This window comes from Sander vitreus, chromosome 17 (assembly GCF_031162955.1).
Source record: "Sander vitreus isolate 19-12246 chromosome 17, sanVit1, whole genome shotgun sequence".
NCBI classification, from domain to species: Eukaryota; Metazoa; Chordata; class Actinopteri; order Perciformes; family Percidae; genus Sander; species Sander vitreus.
In genome coordinates, this window is record NC_135871.1 from 9770630 (window position 1) to 9793329 (window position 22700).

Genomic DNA, 22700 nt, shown 5'->3' on the forward strand with positions numbered 1-22700 from the left:
CATCTCCTCCTCTCCCTCACATGCTCCCTCTCTCTCTCTCTCTCTCTCTCTCTCTCTCTCTGTTTGTTGTGTTTTCCAGGCAGATGCTTTGCATTCAGAGGCGAGCGAGGAAACGATGAGCCACCCATTGAGATGATTAAAGTGTCTCATCTCAAGTGAGTCGCCTGCTCTCCCCACCACCAACAAAACCAAATACCAACAACATCACAGTTACACACAACTAATGCTTTTACCTGAGACACACACACACACACACACACACACACACACTTAAACACAAACTGTGCATTTACATATAAACAATTTAAACCCACACACTATCTCAAATGTCACTCTTTCTATCTCCTTCTGTCTCTGAACATACTGTATAATTTCCTTATTACTGGATTGCTCTCGCTTGCCTTTTACCGAGGTGTTGTGATAACCAGACTTACATTTGAACACAGGTCTGCAGGAATTCATGTTGTGCAGTGTTTTGGATCGTACATTTTTCAGTCAAGCATTCATCATTGCTGCATCTTTTTTACTGCCACATTCAGAAAAATAACATAGGCCGGGGGAGTTGTCCAGTAGTGACAGGGAGAGAGAGGGTAACATACTTTCATACACTGTGGCTCACTGAGGAGCTGCCCAGCGCTGCAGTTACTCCTCTACAGCAGCTGAAGGTTAGGATGTTTGCTCTTGAGCAAACTGCATGGTAGCTTTTTAAGAAGGGGGAGCTTGTTACTTGGCCAGATTCGAGATCACTAGTCTGAATATTTAGTTCATATTTGCAATTTATCTCATTTATTTCTTGCTGTAAGCAGCTGTGATCCTACAGTGTGGTGTAAGAGTTAAACACAAAGCGGGGGAGGTTTTGAAAACTCATCCTTGTTGCATTTAGCTTCTTTGAGTACTTGCTTGAGAGCATTCATCAATCTAAAACTTCATTGCACAATATAAAAAACAAAACACACTTTCTGAAACATATAAACTTGAATTTATGCTGTCATTATTACTGCTGTTCTGACACATTGCTAATTAAGGCTGCACGATTATTTTGACCGATATTGCGATATGATTCATGATATTGGAGAGAGTGATAATTTTGTATCATTCCTCTCATTTTAATTGCAAAATATCAAAAGAAAGAAATATTGTGCCCCCCTGCGATTTGGGTATTTCATTAGTCCATATTAACCTTTTTTATTTGTTCAGGGAAGGTTCACTGAGAGGCAGCCTCTCTTTTGCAGGAACGCCCTGTTCACATTCACACAGTTACACACATTCATACCTGGAAGCTGCCCAGTACAACCACAGTCTGATCTGCTGGCCACTGAGCAGCTCCACTGGAGCAGTTGGAGGTTAAGGGCCTTGCTCAAGGGCACCTCAGTGGTGGCAATGCGGTCACAAGCTCGCGTTTCTAACCTTTAGGCCACCACTGCCCTATTGCGGTTTTGATAAAATTGCAATTAATTGTGCAGCCCTATTGCTAATTAGGTGGCAGACTCAGCATTCCATGTTAAGATCAAGTCCAAGTCACACATCAACCAGATTTTGAGACCCTTTTTGAAAACAACCACCACAAGAAACCTTATAGTGGGGCATGAGCACTGTATGTTTTGCGATTGAATGTGTGTGTATGTGATGTCCATCCTCAGACAGTACCTGGTTGTGGTGTTCAGAGACAAACCCCTGGAGCTGTGGGACACCAGGACGGGGACGCTTCTCCGGGAGATGGCGAAGAACTTCCCCACTGTTACTGCATTGGTACTAACAAATCTATATACTAATAAAAACGCGGCCTTTACCGATCCTTAATTCTGAGATGCTCGTGAAACACAAGGAAAAAAACCACAATTACTGTAGAAACTAAAATATAACAGTAATGACATGTTTAGGTATGCTCATTTTTTTTAACAACATAATACACATACATACATACATACATAGAAACTTACATGCATACATAAATATATAACATCTTTATTTTCATGCTCAATTAAATTCACAGCTGCATATCTGAACATCTCCAGTTTAAATACTTTACTGTCACAAAACACACGGTTGGTGCTGTAGGAACACCTATTGTTGACTCCTCCCTATGTTGATAGTCTCCTATGCTTTTTGACCCCTTTCTCTTCTTGTGTTTGTGTGGGCCAGTTAAAAGATTATTCTGTTCTCCAAGCTCAGCAAAGAACGGTGGCTTGATTAGGCCAGAGAGATGGTCATAAAAGAAGAGTTGTGCTGGGCACACTTTACAGTGGGGCTGTAAAATCCTCCATAGCACAAATAAAAAACGTGCTGGCCTCCCCCAGCCCCATATTGCTGTCTAATTTCCATATTGATTACAATCTCGAGTCAACCAGACTGCAGCCACAGTGCTACAGCAGTTAGACAGTACCACTTTCATGTATGTGTGCATCTACCGTACGTGCAAATCCTCTTCCTTGTCTCTATATGTGCTTTTTGCACTGCAATGGTTTGCTGTTATGCCAGCAAATGTGTGTTGTGTCTGGGTCTTTGTCTGGGTTTTTTGCAGTAACTGCAGCCCTATGTGTTTGTGTGTATCAACAGGAGTGGTCCCCGTCCCACAACCTGAAGAGTCTGAAGAAGAAGCAGATGGCAGCGAGGGAGGCCATAGCTCGGCAGACGGTGTCAGACGCCGAGCAGACTAGCGTTGAATCCTCAGTCATCAGGTCAGCGTTATAAAGCTTCAGAAATGTGTTCTTGGGAGCCTTCTGTCAAGATTGAAAGGTTAAAGGCAGAGTTAAAGCTGCTATGTGAGGAATTTAAATCAGAAGACACTGTGGCAGACAGAAATGTGTGCCACTAACAATTGGAATGTTTTTTAATTAAGCAGTTAATCATTCCAATTTAAAAGCTCTTTATTTACCCCTTATCATGTTTAATTGATTGATTATCTGATTACAAAATTCAACAATCCAGTACTATTCTCCGTCCACAGAAAAACCTTCTTTTTTTTTGGTCTGACATACTGTACCTCCACACTGCTGTCAGACGAACTCAAGTACCCCTATGACACCACCAGTCATGCTCCAAACTTGTTTATTTCATTTTAAACTGTATGCTATTTAACATTATTGATTATATAAAAGTGGATATTGTTGCAATAATGTTTTCATACAGTTGGACTGTCAGTTTGTCCATTTATCTGTCACTATTTCAACTGTTATCCATTACTTTAGGTAACTACTGTTGAACCATTACTTTGCCTTGCCAATGTCAGCTGCAGAATACCAAGACATCCATGTCCAGCCAAAATACGTCAGACTGGAAAGAGTGCAAAAACCTGACATGTTTCTCCACTACAGTCTCCTACAGGAAGCGGAGAGCAAGTCAGAGACCAGCCAGGCCATCTCAGCCAGGGAGCATTTTGTATTCACCGACACTGACGGGCAGGTCTACCACATCACCGTAGAGGGCAACACAGTCAAAGACGGCGCACGAATTCCACCTGATGTGAGTCCAGACAAAAAGTGTTCAACCTAATGTGCTACAGCTTTTACAGCTTTATGTTTTTGTCAGATTAAACCCTTTTCTTTCTTTTTGCTCGAGAACAAACAGCCAATTGAATGTGTGTGACAGTTTGCCCCATAATGTTTTGCACGTGCTCCCTCCACTGGTTCAGAGTGTATCTGTGGCTCAGGAGAAGAGAAAGTGTTACTGTATTTACCTGTAAAGCAACTTACGGGAACCAAGCTATTAATTTGCTGTGACAGCAAAATGGCCCTGCTGGTAAACAGGAACAAACTATTACTGATCACAGGATTTCTTTTCACCTGGATGACTACAGGATGCAGCGGTAATATCATAACAGCAGGAGGTTTCGATGACTTTACAAGTCGATGTGTCACCACTAACAAAGAGCCCTTTGGTTGTTGATTAAAGAAATGTGTTTAGTTGCCCAAGCATCCATTTTCCCCAGAGAAAGCTATTGTTTGAGAAGTCTTTTAGAAGACTTTGTCATCAGGATCTTTCATAGACTCATTATCTAGTTGTGACTTGTAATGCTGTCAAGCTGAATCATGCTATCGAGTAGATAGCCCCTTCTGTTGTTTGTTGTTGATTGCCAACATCTTTTGTCAATAAATACAGCACAGTTTCATAACTTGTCGTCACGAACACTTCCCCATTTCCTTTCATTCGAGATTGCACTCATTTTACTCCATACAGTATTTCTAAAGGAAAGCCACCATAGTATATCAAATTCTCAAGTTGATTACTTAGCAGCAGATGAGATTGTTAGACAGCCTGTGTTTTACCCGCTCACTGCATCTATTCACACCACACAGGCAGACGCTGGAGGTTTACCTGGGGATTTTTAAAGCCTTATTTTTGTGACTGCTACGGATTCATTGCTCAAAGATTTGCATACCCCAAAGGTTTTACAGTCCTTTCAGGATGGTAGAAGATCTTCATATCTCTGTCAGGAAACTGACGGAAACTCTCCTAAAAAGTTTTAGTTCTATCTTGCACTACATACACACTGAAGGTGAGCTTCACATCAGCACACTGTCTTGTGCCACAGCCTCACTTAAACTCAGATGTTGTGCATGTTTACCACTCGCCCACAGAGTAGGATGTTTTTATAGTAGAGGGAAAAGGCGTTTTTTATGCTGTTGGGCTTGCACTTTTTAACGACCCGTTGGTCGGCCTTATTAAAGAGGAGACGTTAATATCATAACATCATTGTTTTTATATCTATCCTCTAATTATGTGGAGGATGATCATGGACTTGTGATGATTTTTAAAGATTGACACAGGTTATCTCTGTACTTGAAGGATAAAAACAAAGTAAGCTAGCAGATTGTAACATTTTTACTCTATAATTTTGCGTCTGTAAATAATAGAAAATAATCCACACAGTGACGATGCTTAAATCAAGCCATGCTGTTAAAAGTGGTCATTACATGTTTAGGTTTACTTAACTAGCAGTTTTCAATGCAAGAATGAATTGGGAATCTTTGAGCAGGGGTCAAATGTGTAGCTGTTCTTCCTTATTTTTCCTTTCGCTCCTCTCACTGACTATGTGCGTTCCTCCTGTGTTGCAGGGCAGTATGGGCAGCATCGCCTGCATTGCCTGGAAAGGCGACACCCTGGTGCTCGGGGACGTTGACGGCAATCTCAACTTCTGGGACCTCAAAGCTCGTTTGTCCCGGTAAAAGCTAAACTCTTGACATTTTATGCACGTTTTAAGCCACTTACTACACTGTACCTACAGTACATTACATTACTACCTACAATTCAGCATTTATCTGTGCTTTGTTTTTATATTTTCCTTTCATTTTGATACAAAAAATAAACCTGCTAAGAATGTTCATGCACTGTATATGCTAATTGTTCTTACTTTTTTTTTTTTTTTTTTTAAACCAACGGGAAAGAAATGTGTGTTGGCTAGGAAGGAAAAAAACACTAAGCAATGCTACTGATGCTTTCAGGGGAATACCAACACATCGTGGCTGGGTGAAGAAGATCCGCTTCGCCCCGGGGAAGGGCAACCAAAAGCTGCTGGTCATGTACACAGATGGAGCCGAGGTCTGGGACACCAAAGAGGTAAGGCTCTACACACACACCAACCTTTGGCAGTTGCCGGTGACATGCCATTGTGACAAAATTGATTGGTTCGTTATACTGTAACACATTATAAACTCCCAGCATGCATCACCTGACTGCACTGCATAAACTTGTATAAAAATACAAAATCTGCAGCAGTCTGCAAGTTCATGGCAGTGGTTTACATTTTAACAGATTTACTGTGGCAGAATGAATGGGTTTGCATAGCACTGTAGTCACTGAAGCACTACAATATTGGGGTGAGGTATATTTAACTAATGTCCTCTCTCAAACTAATGCTGTGGTAATAGTATATCCGCTGTAATTGTCCTGTTGTAATAAAGAATCATTACAGTGCGCTGCACACATAAGCAAGCCCTAAAAGCTGTCACTGACATACATAAGCTCAACCATAGCAGGATGGATGATCCTGATTACTGTAAGCGACATGCATCCTCGCTTCCACTTTAACTTTGTTTACCAAAGTCATCAACATCATCATCCGGAAAGTCCTCTCTGTGCACAGTCTTCATTTCACCTCGTCTTGCACTCCACCTTATCATTTGATCTAATGTCACTGACTGGACTTATTTTGTGTATCTGTATCCAAGCCACAATATTTGTTAGCTTACCCAGCAGCAATGAGTTAAAAATTGAAAAGCAGATTGATGTGGACACCGATAGGTGCTTAGGTGCATTAGGCAGCGTGAGGTGGAGGGAGAGGGTCCCACTGGAGCTCTATTGTCTGGGTGGAGGGATGGGTTTTCATGAGGGGAGCTGAGATAAGACAGTTTTCAGTCCCCAGTCATAAAAGCCAGACAACAGATGGATCATGCTGCAGAGGGAAACGAGCAACAGCTACAGGGTTGGAAAAAGAGGGCGGAGCAGGAGAGAATGAGGGAGGAGATGAAGAGCAGGAGATATCTCTGAAATGCTTCAGTGCTCTGCTGACAGCTGGGTTACGCTGACTCCCATATAGCCCTGGGAAAAGCCAGAGAGAGAGGGTTTTTCATCCATCCTCTGTTTTTTGATCCAACAGGCTTTTGTTGATACAAAAATCATCTCGTATTGTGTCTTTCTCCCTTTGAATTTTGCAGAGAAATAGCTAGGTTTCCCACCATCTCCCCAGAGTTGTTGCAGATGCTTTAAAAGAAGCTTTTAGGTGCCACTTTGAGATAAACTACCATGGCCCTTCTCCTCTTGCAGGTCCAAATGGTGAGCAGCATGCGGATCGGGCGCAACGTGAACTACCGCATCTTAGACCTCGACTGGTGCACGTCAGACAAGGTTGTGCTGGCCTCTGACGACGGCTGTGTCCGAGTGCTGGAAATGGCAATGAAGTCCGCCAGCTACCGCATGGATGAACAAGACCTGACTGGTGAGCCAGGGGAACGAGAGAGTGTGAATGGAATGAAAGACAAATTGCATATAGAGGTTTAAGGGGGGAAATTGATTGGATCAAGGCTTAATGCTTAAGAAATGACATGCTTTTTAAATATCTATCCAATTACACATTGCAGTACATAATGGCAGCTGATGTAATACTACTCATGGTGGCATTAACAGCCATGGCCTAATATTGTGTTCTATCTGATCTGTGGGGAATATGTTCAGATCCAGTGTGGTGTCCTTACCTGCTGGTGCCCCGAGCGGCCCTCACTCTCAAGGCTTTCCTCCTGCTGCAGCCCTGGTCAGGAACCTTCACCATGGACATCACCCAAGTGTAAGTCTCAACTCTGAGTAAGTCACCATGAATGTGTCCACTCTAAAATCATCCCCTCTTATGATGTCACAAGTGTTACTAGAGTCAATTTTAGTTTTTTTTCAACTTCACCTGACCTGCATGTCTTCGGACTGTGAGATGAGCCCAAGAACTCCCAGAAAAAAGCAAATACTTGGAGAACATGCAACACCACGCTGAAAGGACTGGAGTCGAAATTCAAGTCATGACCTAGTTAAAATCTTTTATAAACAGCACTGCGTAAGCAAACTTTTTTTTACTGCTCAAGATGCCCTGAGCCAGTCTTCAAAATCAATATCAGTGCTGACCAATGCATTTTTTTATTATTTGTAAAAAGCTACGTAAAGTCTGATCCAATTCTGATCCTCAGTTTATTGAATTGAGTTGTAGTTGCGTACACCAGCTGAAAAATAAAAAGCAAAGCTGTTGCGAGCAAGTACGCAGAGCAGCACATTCATAGGGGCCACTAGTGTCATTTATTGCTATCAGCAAATCATGTGTCAGTGATTGGGCACAGCAGCTTTGGGTTAAACTGTATTTGAGTATGCAACAACAAACTACAGACTAACCTCCTCTCACCACATACAGTATGTCATTCACACAATAAAATGAGCATGACGATTGGTATATAAAGAGGTTTTTAGCTGCCAATTATTAAAGATGTTTGGCTCTGTTGATTTTAATGTAGACCTATTTTCATGCTGATTAGTCTCAGTTTCACCACAAAGATGAATCACTTGAAATGGGATCTTGGTCAAAACGTGATAGTACCATCCTTATTTAAAGCTTTAGCACGTATTTTTTTGATATTAATGAACGTCCGTTACATTCAAGCCATTGCCAAATGAGTTGCTACAAAGCTAATCAAGACTATCAGCTCCACACAACTCTCTCTGTATTTCTAATGCTACGTTTACAAGTGGCCAGCTATTTTCATAAACGGACATTTCAACCTCTCCGTTTAAAAAAATAACATCGTGCACAGCTGTCAGTTTTCAGAAAAGTGTTTACCCGTGTGTATATATGCCGTCAAGAGCATGCCAAACCTGTAGGTGGCAGTGTAACTAGAAGCTCGAGCCCACGTTAGCCAATCAGAATCCCGAAAATAGCAACAACAGCAACAAATCACTTCCTCTTTCTCGCTCTCGGCTGCCTAACCCAAGGGGGTAAGCGATCGTCCACAAAGCATACCTCCTATGGAGCAATTTTGTTGGCTATAAAGGCATCACCCGCCGTTAGCATCCCATTGACTGCCATTCATTTTGGCATCACTAAGACAGGGAATAACTTTACAGCTGAAGCGTTTAAAGACTTTATTTGTCCATTGTTTATTTCTAAAGAAACACGACAATGTATAAAAGGCTCCATTACCTTGTATCTGATATTATGGCTCCGTAGCAGACGTTTTTGTAAAAATAGGCTAACGATTGTGTCATAACCACGGGACTTACTGTCGCATAGTAGAGGAATTACCGTATAGTACAGGAGAAGCTTGCAGGCAGTTTCGTCTCACATTAGCTGTTTAAGTTTAATAAATAATGTTAACTAGCATTTTAGTTAGCAATAATTAGCCTGTGCCTATGTTATCTCCTTACATATACCTACGCTCTCCGTCTCTGCAAGATTCGGAATAATTGAGATTTCTCTTGGCACAGCTACCAGAAGACTTCCAACTTTCAGACAGGTTGCTCACGTCACATCTGTAGTCAAGCTCAGATGGAGGCTGCGCAGTAACGCTCAGCCATCACCAAAAAAGTGCTTCTAATATCCTTCACTGGTCTCCGTAGAAAACAACGGCGTCACTTTGTCCACTTATTTAACTGTCTATGGCCTAACCTCCTGGCCGGAGGTTTTATTAAGACTTGTTTTCAGAGGCGAATTCTCCGTTTGTGTGTAAACGAAGGGCACAAACGAAGGGAAATGTCTCCATTTTTCAAAATAACCATGTACGTGTAAACAGGGCATCAGTTTGGCTATGTTCAGTAGATTGTGGCGTCCGGTGACTTTCCCACGCAGAATCGAGTGAAGATAATTACCTCTTCTGAAGAGTCCATTATGTTTGTTTTTTTTATCCTCCGTGTCCTCCTTGGCTACTAGCAACTGCGTGGGGGAGGGGGGGAGGGTGCGCGGTCACGAAAGGCTTGTATCATGTGGACGCGCCGACAGTTTTGTTGTCATTGCTTACATTAGTTGTGAGCAGGACTAAAGGTCTCAGGTAATTGTGTTAAGTAATATATGAAATAGAAACTTATTTGTAAGTTATGTGATTTGATTTGTATTCTCCTATACCATCACACCATCTGCCAACCAGCCAAGCATTTAGTTTATTACCTTTATAAAAAAATGAACCAATTCACCAGAGTAAGCCACTCATCTTTTGTAAACAAGTCACATGGGAGCCAATAAAGGCTGCCCTTAGAGAGGAGTTTTATTTTAGTTTTTTCAGACGGCTACATCTCTGTTTTACTATAGCCTGATGTAATTATGCCCCATTTATCTGAGCCCTCAGTGCAACATTGCTTTCTTTCATTAAACACACACAGTTGCCTGATCATAAGAGGCAGCTATATTAGCAGCGCTCGCAGGGTGCTACCTGACCTCAGCATAAATGTTAGAATCAAATCATCTGCTATTGCCCGACACCACAGATGGACTTTTCTTAACAAGCAGGTTTCTTGGCTTCCCATGTAATATCAGTTCAGGTTTTATTTTAGGGAGATGTGAGAGGAGACACTTGACTGAGTTTGATCCCTCTGTTTCAGAGACTACAATGAGAAAGACGAGATAAAAGGCCTGATCCAGGAGCAGCTCAACTCCTTGTCTAAGTGAGTTACTACACTTTCGTTTTTGTGATTAACAGAGTTATTACACTTTTTAATGGTAATGGTTACATTTTCTATGTCACGCATACAAAGTGCCTAACCCCCATGGGTTTACAAGACACCAAAAGTACAGTTGCAGTGGTCAAACATTTCATTTCATTACAAAAGTAAAGTTATTTTACAGCTCGGTCTTAAACTAAATATTCTGCCTTCTCTCCCAAGCTTAGCTAATAAAATCTGCTACAAAAAAGGTTCCTTTCCTGAAGCACAACTCAAGTTTTTCATAGTCATTCACTCAAAAGTAATCAAAATAAATGAATGTCATTTAACTTAAAAAAGTACATCCCTTATGTCCTCATAGATAGGAAAGTTAAACAAAAAATGAAACTCAATTTCAGCTAGCTCGCACAACAAACAAAGTCTGTCCTCATCTGGAGTGGCATTAAACCTGCCGCTCTCTAGGGCTAACGGTAATGTTACTCAGCGTTATTGCGCACAAAGGGATCTTTGTCTTTTGTTAAAATTATACTTCACATAAAGTTCCACACTGTAGCTATTCTCTTTGAGACAATACGTTCATCATTTTTGTTTATACTATATATCAACAGACCAATGGTCTTTATACACGAGAAACATTTTGTTTGGGAAATTGGGTCCCAATTAAATATCCTTTTAAGTGAGTCTCTGATTTGCATTTGACATTTTAAAATGCAACGTTTTATGGTTGGAGATTCCCATCCCATATCTCAACTAATGGTCAAAAGTGAAGTAAATTCATGGATTCCCAAAAAAGATTGAATAGCTCCATAATGCACAGTGTTAAAACTTGTATGTTCACTAAAACCCCTAACACCAGAAGCATAGTCAGACACAGGACACACACACACAAATTATGGAGTTGTATATAAGTATGGAATCCCAGATTACCTCATTGTTTAACTTTGTTCCGATCCCAGTGCTCTACCCTCTGACTGAGCTAGAACACTGACAGCTTCTTGTCCAGTGTCAAGCCAAAATATATATACTGATCAGGATATGACAGCACTATTGAACCAAAGCTAATAACTGAACTTCCCTCCACTGATGATTTTTACACGCTGTAGCTCAAAATAAAATATTTATATTATTGCCACGACGCAAACGGCAACAACAAGACGTGTATGTCTCTGTGTGTATGAGTCCCAGGGTCCTTTGTGTTTAAACAGCAGGCCCAAAGACCATGTTGTCTGTGGGTTGACCGATAAGAGGAATCTCCTGTAACAGCCGCACTGCGCCTGTTGTGTTTGAGAAGTGTAATTGGCTCTCGCTGTGCTCTGATTGTCTGTCTCTGATTGGCTCCCCAGCGATATGAAGAGTGTGCTGCAGGACCCGGAGCTCAGCCTGCTGCAGCGCTGCCTCCTGGTCTCACGGTGAGTTACAACTCAGCATTCTCAGAGTTACCGCTGTTGGTTGTCTGCACTGATTGTACTCTGTGTCCATGTCCATGGGGGTTTACTGGTACCCCAGCGTGATTATTACAGGGTCCAAAATTAGCACCATCTACTAGCCAAATGCTGGTAAAATATGCAAGTGGCTGGTAGATTTGCTTCACTCACCAGCCAAAAAACAATGGTAATCTATTGAGTGGCTGGTCAAATTTGAACATTCACTAGCCATTTGGCTGGTGGACAAAAAAGTGAATTTTGGACCCTAATTATGTTGTTAACATTCAGACAGTGCACCTATGTCAAAGACTCATGAAGTACTGAGTCACTGAGTTTGAACAAATGTATAGTTTCTATAAGCAGTAAAATAATAAATAGCAGACAAACAGCTGCTATCCTGGAAGTGGGATGACACTCTTTCAGGATGCAAACACCTTTTTCCTCTATCATAATAATGTAACAGTAAGCACAAAACACTTGTTAAACTAGTATTTGACTCCATGTGTTTGCTCTGTTTGTATGCATGTTAAGTTTAGACAGTAGAGTGGTTCTATTTGTTACAATGATCTTAAGCGGAACTGAGTTTGCCGTCAAGCTACTAATGATTGACTGGGATATAATTAAACTGAGCAAGACATAATTAAATGGATCAGAATCAATAACCCTGCAGAAATCTGTACATAATGGTATGCTTCAATATCATCATTTAAGTTTTTATACCTGTTATTTTTGGAATATCAATATTTATTTATTTTACATTTTACTTCATTCAGAATATGTAATGTAATTGGGAAAGATAAACAAGATGATGCAATATTACGAGGCATTCGTTTTTTGAAACTGTCAAATGGTCTGCCTAAATAACAGGATACATTTTTGCTGTAACTGCACAAACTGTGATTCTGTATTTCCACCAAAAAACACGACTTGAGAGCTGGTGTCAGCATCTCTGATCTCATCTCTGCTGCAGTTCTCATTTCCCTCGAGCATCTGACAAATCTAACAGCCAGTCTGAGTGGAAATGCAATATCTCCCCCTCGTTTGTTTCCTGTTATTAAAGCAATGATTTACCCGGGAAGACCCTTTTGGTATGCCAAATACTATGACAGTGCTCACCACGAGGGCTCAGGATGTCTCTCCATCTGGCACATTTGCCAAGTTTTCATGCCATTGTTAATGTGGCAAGGTAACCTAGCAACAGCTGTGGGCCTGTGCAGATATGTTTAAAGGAGGCTGAGGGAAGTAAAGGGAAGAAAAGACGTAGAGGGGGTGGAAGGGAGCGGAACGAGCGAGGCGTGGGCGGGAAGATACAGGAACTATGGTCATTAGTGAGAAAACTACTAGAAGAACCAGGTTCAGACTGCAGAACTTGACTAACTTCTCCAAAGAGAACAGTATCCACTCTGGGCCCAGCTGATGCGTTGTTGTGGCAAACCGCAGGCTGTTCGGGGATGAGTCGGACCTTCACTTCTGGACAGTGGCGTCCCACTACCTCCAGTCGTTTGCCCAGGCTCGTCAGCTAGGTGTGTCCACTGCAGAGGGTCAGGCCAAAAGTGAAGGAACCCAGATGTCGCCTCCGAACCACCTGGACATCTGCCACGACGTTCTGTGTGAGAGCTCTTACTTCCAGGTTAGTGAAACAACAAAAGAAGATAAAGTGTTTGCTTATTTGTGTTGCATTTTCTGTCTTTAATACACCAAGACAATGGAGACAAATGCCCTGCAGTCAGCATTTCAAAATTCCCGTAGGGGTCATGCAGAGACAGTTACTATCCTCAATTCAAGACCACGCTCAAACAAACCCACACAAGGCTGTCCCTTGTCATCCACAGTGTCAACAACATCGCCCCGGTCACACAGTACATTCTATTATCAATGACATTGTGTATTTTCTCGGTTGTCTCACTAAGCCTTTAAGGGAAGCATCTCACATCTTTAAGCCTTTGAGGTCAAACCTATTTTTCACTTAGCCCTCACTACATTTAATTCCCCCAACATTTCCTCCAATGATTCTAGCCCACGCCGGGACATGCTCAATTAAAAGCTCAATTGGATCAATGCGTCTTGCTGATGGCTCTTATAAACAATACCTTGAATCTCCTGTTTTTTTCCAACTTAAATTGTCGCCCCAAGGGTGTTAGAAAAAGTTGCTTCAGAAGATGCCCATTAATTGGTCCTCCTCTGCTTTTTCTCTCCACATCACTCTCCTGGTCAACATGGCAGCCACAGCCCATTTGAAAATAGACATCCACCTTTTATGTTGCCATAGTGAATGCAAATGTTTTCTGTGAAAGGTGTATTCTTTCGTTTTTGAAGTTGTAATGAACCACCCAAGCATGGTTTTTATGTCCAGGTTGCAGAAAGAACTGTTGGTAGCACTTAAAAAGTTGGCACACGGTGCAAGTAAAGACCGTTCTTTGGTAGGTCTTTATCCACCACAAAACTACATCAATATACCCAAGGAAGCAGAGGAGAGGAAAGGTGTAGCTTTTCTGATGAAAGACAATTAGCCAGTTAAGAAAAATGTCAAGTAGCTTTTAGCTAGCATTAAGGATAGAAGTAGCAGAATGTAGATGGCCTTATTGAAAATTTTTTTTTAATGGATTATGTACTATGTTGTTGTGAAAGTTCTACTCCCAGTTAATGAGGGGACACGCAGTGATCACATAGTTAAGACTTTCAAAGTGCTACCTTGACAGTCTGCAGCTACATTTGAATCCTGTAGTCATAAAACGGCATCAGTGGTAGCAGTCTGACTGTAATTACAAATATCCAAGCCCACGGCTGTGACTCACAGAAGAGTTCATCATAATAAAGTGCAGCTAAAGTAAAGCTACACTGTCGGATATAGATACACACACAGACACGCAACAAATTTTCTTCTATGCTGTTATCTTTCCTCTTATTGTATAACCTGCCCCTCCCTCCTCCCCCCCTCAAAATCTCATTTAAAACTCATACTTTGAATATACTGTATCTATTGCTGTTTTCATTTTCATGCCTATCATTTGCTCACTCCAAAAAATAAATCGGGTCTCCCATCAGGGAACATGTAATGAAATAATGAGAGAAAAAGGCACCAATAGTGAGTGTGGTAGGCGGTGGCACCAGAAACGCTGTGAAAACTCCTGAATATTTTAAAGACTTTATAATTACACTCTCCATCTCTGCGATCTGTATTTCTATAATTGTCCTCCATATCTCTTTTGCTCATCATTACTCTCCTTAGTAATGTCCAATAATCCATCCATTACTGCCTCTCACCCACACACATGTACACAGTTTGACCATGGATCTATGGAAGCAGTATGTGAAAGAAAAAAAAGTAACTTGTGGCTCAACCTTTTCTTTGTGGCTCAACAGAAGTTCCAGTTGGATCGAGTTCACCTGCAGGAGGTGAAGCGCTCCAGTTATGACCACACTAAGAAATGTGCTGACCAGCTGCTCCTGCTGGGTCAGGTATGTATTGCACACAGTCATTTCTTGTAGGGTGGCTAGCTACAGATACATACATGTTGTATTCATATTAGTCTATATCCACGACGTTCCACTTCTGGGATTACTCCGTTGCCGCTGGAAATTCCACCGAATTTCACTCTTTTCGGCCAGATGTCCGGTACCTTGGGCTTTCTTTGTGTTGGAAATGTTAAACTCCGGTGGATTTCTGAGGACTATGGTTAACTGCTCCTCAGATCTCTGCAGTGTAAATCCAGACAGCTAGCTAGACTATCTGTCCAATCTGAGTTTTCTGGTGCATGACTAAAACAGCTTTTGAACGTACACATGTTCCACCATAACAAGTTGTGGAGGAAGGTCTGGCAAAATGAGACTACATTCATATCAATATCAAATGGGAATAACATTAGATAAGAGTTCCTGCTTACGTGTCCCAGTTTTAGACCATATACTATATATTATAGTCATGTCTCTCTATCCCTCACACACACACACACACACACACACACGCACTTGGTGCTGTGGAGTCTAATGAAGCAAGATGGACGATAAGTGCTGCCTCTGTCCTCCCTGGCGTCTCAGCCTGTGGGGGATTGGACTCACCTCCCTTCCCTCTCAGTGTCACCACTCTCACTTTAATCACAGGATGCAATCAGCAGGCTGTGTGTTGGAGCTGCAGTCCTCCAATACACAGACAGGCAGAGGCCAGCTTGAGCTGACCCGTGCATCAGCTCAAGCATTCATCTACACCAGATGAAAAGCACGATAATAAACATAATATCCCCTTGTTACTCTCGTCTTGGTCAGCTCACACATTGGTTACCTGTCTGAGCTGCTGATGCCTTGTTTCTCTTCCCCACCTCAGTCATTACATTCTCATCTCTTTGTTGTCGCTCTCAGACGGACCGAGCGGTGCAGTTACTGTTGGAGACGAGCGCAGACAACACCAGCTACTACTGTGATTCACTCAAGGCCTGCCTAGTGACCACCATCACCTCTTCAGGCCCCTCACAGTCCACCATCAAACTAGTGGCCACTAATATGATTGCCAACGGCAAGCTAGCAGGTAGTGTTACTGTACGTCTGAAAGCAGTGAACAACCTTCTCCACTCTTATTTTAAGGAGTATCAGCAGCATTCTGTGTGGGTGTCTGCAGCCTTGAAAGGGCCTTGAAAAAATCTTTAAATAATTCATCTATTCTTTAGGTCTTTTAAATGAACCAGACACCATACAAATATAGATTTTATAAAGGTTTTAAAAAGCTATTAATCCACCTGAAGAAAACAACAACCTATAGATTCTTTATAGATTAACATTTTGGATTGGCCTCGAGCCACGTATTGCATAATGAGTGTGGTTTCTGCCAGCAGATTTGCAGTTTGTAAAGAAATGTCCAGGCAGAGTTTGCCACCTTGGTAGCGATAGGTCATCACCTCTCCAACTCTCATTCGTACAAATTCTCCCCTTTTGCTGTCTGTCAGAGGGAGTACAGCTGCTGTGTTTGATTGACAAGGCAGCGGATGCTTGCCGCTACTTGCAGACCTACGGGGAGTGGAACCGGGCCGCCTGGCTGGCTAAGGTAACGCAGCATGACGGCGTCCGTCAGCAGGGAACATCAGATACTGTGTAATGTTTGGATAGTTTGTGAGTTTGTGGGCATGTGGGTGGTGGGTTGGTGTTAAGTGTGTACATACTGTGTATGTGAGTTTATATATTTTCTATTGGTAATTGTAAGAATGTTATAAAAATGCACTTAAACATATATGCAGTGTGTAATGCACTTATTTTTTCTTCCTTGCAACTATATTTTAATAAGTATTTCTTATGAGCATTATTATTTGGGAAACACAGCCAAGTGTGTGTGTGTGTGTGTGTGTGTGTGTGTGTGTGTGTGTGTGTGTGTGTTTCCAGGTGCGTCTGAACCCGGCGGAGAGCTCAGATGTGCTGAAGCGCTGGGCGGAGCACCTGTGCTCCCCGCAGGTCAACCAGAAGTCCAAAGCCATCATGGTGCTGCTTTCCCTGGGATGCTTTTACAAAGTAGGAGAGATGCTACAAAGGTAAGTGTCATGATTGATGCTGTTATGAGCCTACTGTATATATTCAGACATTCGAGTTGCGAGTTTGGCATTGTCTAAGACTGAGGTCTTGAAAAGTCCTGTCTTACAATACATCCATGCAAATAACCAGTTTCACAATCAAGATTCCCTTTTAATTTGAACTCTTAAATATTCCCTTTTATAAAATGTATTTACCCTGTAATTTGTTTTCTGCCTGACCTTCCTCTCCTTTGTGTATGCTGTGTGGTATACAGAGTATGGTATGGTATGACCCTGTATCTTTTACCTCAGCATCAATTCGCTGTTGGACTACTTTTTCTTCTCCCTGACAGCTCGTGTTCTGGCAGGAAAAAGCTCTCGCAGAGAATTAGAGCAGCATCAGGACGACAGGGTTGCTGTATGCTTTAGGATCACAGGCATCGAGGCAGGGGTGATGCTGGTTTCTGACAATAGCTCTAACCTCCTTCTGCCTTTTGCTCTCCCTTCTCTCTCCTGGGCAGTATGAGGCACTTTGATCGCGCCGCCCTCTTCATTGAAGCCTGTCTGAAGTACGGGGTGATGGAGGCCAATGACTCTTCCAATATCCTTTTTTGAAAACCCAGTACTGCACTCTAACGCCATTTATAATCAGAGTTAGCTCCCCTGGTTACTCTATCCATCTCTTCTACTGACGTGCACTTGATTGCAGAGAGCTTTTTCACAATGAAGGACAATTGAAATGCTCCACGAAGCACATCCTATGACCCTTTGATCACAGAGCTCAGTTATGCCCCAGACTCATAAGAGAACCTTTAGAACCTAGACTTTAAAAACATATTGTATGCATGTAAAAGATAGAGCATATTGTCACATGACACAATCTTGTTAACTCAACAGGGTGAGGAGTTAACTTTATGGCTACTGGATACATCAGCTTCACCAGCCAGTCCTTTTTATATACGCAACATTTATAATGTAAAGAAAATGTGTTTAAATTATATATTCATTTTTTCCTTGTGTGTAACGCCACATGTAGCAATTAACAGAAGAAGAAAAAAACTCACCCTAAAACAATATTTCATCTAGAAATGTGTACTTACTGTGCGTACACTGAAATGAAGACATCCCCTTTTGGTTTGCTCATTTGTCACTGAGTGAATTATGATTGATGAAGTCCAGACCAGGAGCAGATTGAGCCTGCACAGGGCCAAGCTGTCTTCCAAGAGCTAAAAATATCTCATTTTCAGAGTTAGTGAGCATATGACTTAAAGGTATAATATGTAGGATTTTCCTTAAAAAAAAAAAAAAAAAACGATGTATAGACTAAGACAAAAGTAATCCCTCTCAATCATCACATGTTTGGTGGTGTCTGGATATGCAGAAACCCTGCCCTCTCCCTGTGTTTTCTCTGTTCTTCTTAGTTTGCTGAGCGCTGGTCATTTATGACCTCTGCTCTGTGCTGTCAGTCGGTTTGTCTGTTGAACCAACACACAAACACACACACACACACACGCAGCGACAGGACAAAGCTCTGCATTCACGCAACATCCGGTCAATGTGTCCCCTTCCCACAGAGGTGTGGATGTGTTTATTTGTGCTTTGAAACACAGCAGCAGTAAAACAATCAAATGACTTTTTTATTCCTCTGATTCACGGCGTTGTTCTCGTATCACTGCTCACTCTCTTCATTCACTCTCTAGCTCGCTCGACCACCGTTTCTTTTTTTACTCTCTCTGGCTCTTTGAGCCGGAGAGGAGGGGCCGGCTTTGAATGCTGTGTTTACAAACACCAACCGACAAAAGAAACATATTATACCTTTAATATCCGCTTTTGTACTTTTTTTAGAAATGAAGGCGAGTGACAGATTTATTTATAATACACTATACAATAAACTGGGCCCAGACAGTGCACTCCCTAGGCACAAGTGCTAGTGTGTGTGTCCCAACTCATCTTTTATTGTCAGTAGGGAAAACAAGGTTCAGTGCAATGTGGATAAGAGGCTGGATACATTCAGTTGCCCGAGCTAAAACTAACTAATGCAGTCCACAGCCATGCAACAAATCCTCCCTTCATAAAGGTGATCATTTTTTTTTATGTCGATGCTGTTTTAGAGAGGTGTTGAATGTTCAATGTTATATGCATTTTGGAGGCTGTAGTTTGTATTTTATCTAATAGTTAGTCAGTATTTACCAACTCCGTTTAGCTCGATGCACGCAGCTCCATTTGGAGCCAAGAAAATGCCACGCAATGCCAAGCACAGAAAAATAGACAACTGCCAGAACTTGTATTGCATCTAAATGTATGGTACTGCTGACATTGCACAGGCAGGAAAATAGCGTTTAGAGTATCTAAGAACTGGTGACTGCAAATGTCACCATATCTAATCCATATTATGTTGGTCCCTAAACCATTCAGTGATCCATTTAATTCTGTATGGAAGCACCTGCATTCATTATATTTTCAAACTCAGTTATCTAGGTGTTTTTATGTGGACATTTTGATGTTAAACATGTTATAATGCGCCTCTAATCAGCTTCATTGGATCAACACTGGTTACCAGTGTAACCAGTGTTCTGTAGTGGCTATGTGTTACACTTTTTAATTTAATTTTGAGGATGTGATAATCTAGTGTGTGGTAGTTCCAAGTCATGACTTAATATGTTGATGACAGCTTTCTTTGGCTTACGGTGGGTCTTTTTGTCCCATAAAATGTTACCAGTTCTCCTTGACCTGCGTTTGCACATAAACTTATCAAGTCTGTATTTTTGGAGTATGCACGGATGCTGCGCTCACTGGGCCTGCGGGAGGGCGCTGCTCTGTGGGCATCACGTGCCGGCAGCGCTGGGGAGCAGCTGATGGAGGAGCTGTTCCAGGGAGAGGGAAGCTTGCCAGAAGCCATTCCTGGCGAAGAGGGAGTCGAGCTGAGCCAGGATAGCACCGAGTGACCCCGGAAAGACGGGAGGTTTGGAAGAGAACAGATGACACACTCTTTGGTACAAATCAAGGGACGGCCATTCATTCTAACTTCAATAACGTGACCATCGTGTATTAACTGTGTGGGCGTCACAGGGGAATCATGATCATCATCTCCACATCCTGAGAGGAGAGGAGATATGAGGAGATTCCTCCATGTGAAGTTGCCAGTCCGTCACTGAAGTCTGTGTCTGTAGCGACTTTGACATTGACGTTTGGTATGACCAGTGTGTGTTTGTGCACATATGTGTATGCATGTAACAGCCCCAAAAGAAAACACACTTGTCCTGATCCCCCCCCCCCAACAAGTGAAGTTGGCATAGTTGATAAAAGTCTGTGTTTTTGTTGATGAATGAATTTAACTCATTAGATTTCTTTAATGGTTGCTTGTTAAGCTTTATTTTGTGTGCCTGTCATAATAACTTCAAAGTATTGTAGCTCTACGGGTTTAATTAGCCTTTTTGCTGCTGAGATTAAATGTGGCAGAATGGATTTATCCCAAAATAATGTTCCCTATTTGTTCCCCCCCCCCACACACACTATTAATTCATGTCTACTTAATGACTGAATTCCAAAATTATTTTTGTTGCACTCTTGATTTAACCAAAAAAACTGCATCATTTGAATGATGACTTTGATTATTTGTTTACCCTCCTTGTAACAGAGACACAATATTGTTCTAGACAGACACATAACAGACTGGCTGTATATACACAGCAGGTGGTGCTGTGTAATTGACTCACCAAAGCCTGCTGCTGCACCAGCCTCTGCAGCTGTAACTGTTGGATGGCAGTAAAATTAGCTCTCTGCGCTTATTAGACACGTATTAGTATATTATCTCAGAGGGGAGAGGAATCTGACTGCTGCCACCTGAGTGATACCATTTAATTAGCTTATGTAGAGTCCAGTTGAATAGATGCTGGGTAATCCATTCCATCCAAATGGAATTTTTAATTTTCTTCTTTTAGGAAGACTTGGAGAGGATAGTTTTCTCTCTGTATTCTTTGATGTTTGTATAATGAGGTTGTTCTCTGGTGTGTGCGTATTACAAGAGCTGTCAAAAAAGCGTGTTCACTTACACACAAACAATAATCTGTGCTGCTCCCACTGTTGCCCATCACGATCACAAAGCCTGACGCACAGTTTAGCAAACGGTTTAGACTTGCTGCCACATCTCCCCTGCTCTGCTTTTGCCTCATGTTGTCATAGTGAACTATCTACTGATCATCAAAATCATCTGCATGACAATACAAAGACTTTAGTGATTGTGTGTTTAATTACCTTGTAACGTGTTTAGTGGTCCTGAAACGAGACCGTAACTCCATCCACAGGACCTTTTTAAGTGTGTTATTGTGTTTCATAAACACGTCAGTGCTGTTTCTCTTGTGTTACAGTTAACCCCAGGCAGTGTCACTATGGCAACCCAGGCCTATTTCAGTTGGGGACTACATGTTCCTGTAGATCCATTTCACATAGCTCCACCAACATACTGTAGGATCTCCTAGAGAGCCAGCATAGAGTCTCACAACCCAGCAGATAATCAGCTGTAGTTTACCTGGTGCTGTCTATCTTCCTCCAATCATGTCATGCAGTGTTGTGGAAGCAACATGTATTGCACTGCCTCTTATGATTAGGGACTAGTGTGATTAAAACTCGCTGCTTTTCTTTGTACTTAGATGAACAAAACAAAATGTAAGCCTTTTTTCATTGTTCTGTGTTCATTGTTTGTACAGTGATCCTAATGCTTTATGCTATATAAATATTACAAGAGAAAAAATAAGATATATGTATATATTGATGGCAATAAAATCAACGTTATTAACTTTATGTTTTCAGTGTGCCGTTTCCTCTCTAAAGATGTTGACACAAGAGGGCGCTCTCACCCCTCAACAGGAGGCAAAGTGGCTGTGGCTCTTGTGTTTAATGGCACTCACTTTGTGAGAAAAAAAAACTGTTATTAGCAAGTGCTCTTTGCAATTAGCCTCCTTTAATTTCAACCCAGGTAGATTGAATTCGAACATTCGTTCATTTATCAAACTTTCTTAAAAGTGAATTGGTTCTTGCATGAGTCTCTTCCGCCAGTAATGACTTCTTTTCTGCTCAGAAGGAGAGCCAACAGCTGGCTTCGGCTCACCGCCCAGGTCCAACCGTTCTCACTCTTTTCTTTGCCTCAGATTTATTCATTGACGTGTATTCTGTTACTTCTCTCTCTCCTGCAAGAAAGCAGAGCACAAAGGGAAGAAAAAACAGTCTGAAACAGAAGGCCACACAAATGAGTTGATTGTGTTCCTTTAATGGCTTAATGAATATCTGCCGGAGAGCCAATCCAGCCGTTACAGCCAGGTCATCAGTATGCAGGGCCGCACTACAGGATTTCTATTCTGCCCCACTGTTTATTCTTTAGGCTACCACCCAGATAGCCAAATGGCTCTGATAACAACTCCCATCCAGCCATCCTCACTTGTCACTCCCCTTCTTCACATTATATGTACTTTATCCCTCTTTTTTTCTATCTGTCCTTGCTTTTCTTCCACCTAAAGCAACCAGGCAGAGTCTATGCCAGCTCATGTTCTTTCTGGACCTCACCTCCACTGATTTCCTGGAAGCCTTGTTTCCATCTGCTGCTTTGCTGTAGCCCCCCCCCCCTCACTCCTAAATAAAGATATAAAGTAGTATCAGAAACACAAGATTA

The 22700-nt window shown here is 41.9% G+C and overlaps 1 protein-coding gene across 1 annotated transcript in view; it reads left to right on the forward strand.

Moving 5' to 3' along the window:
- Positions 1-21835, forward strand: part of wdr11 (WD repeat domain 11) — a 57161-nt gene extending 35326 nt beyond the window's left edge. Inside the window, exons 13-29 of the mRNA XM_078272704.1 lie at positions 80-155; positions 1641-1749; positions 2557-2678; positions 3315-3462; positions 5055-5161; positions 5442-5556; positions 6763-6934; positions 7171-7279; positions 10060-10122; positions 11463-11528; positions 12984-13173; positions 14907-15002; positions 15900-16065; positions 16481-16578; positions 16911-17056; positions 17557-17636; positions 19778-21835. Coding sequence (XP_078128830.1) covers positions 80-155; positions 1641-1749; positions 2557-2678; positions 3315-3462; positions 5055-5161; positions 5442-5556; positions 6763-6934; positions 7171-7279; positions 10060-10122; positions 11463-11528; positions 12984-13173; positions 14907-15002; positions 15900-16065; positions 16481-16578; positions 16911-17056; positions 17557-17636; positions 19778-19980 — 2066 coding nt within the window. The 3' untranslated portion in view covers positions 19981-21835. The remainder of the gene's footprint in view (positions 1-79; positions 156-1640; positions 1750-2556; positions 2679-3314; positions 3463-5054; positions 5162-5441; positions 5557-6762; positions 6935-7170; positions 7280-10059; positions 10123-11462; positions 11529-12983; positions 13174-14906; positions 15003-15899; positions 16066-16480; positions 16579-16910; positions 17057-17556; positions 17637-19777) is intronic.
- The last annotated feature ends 865 nt before the right edge of the window (positions 21836-22700 follow it).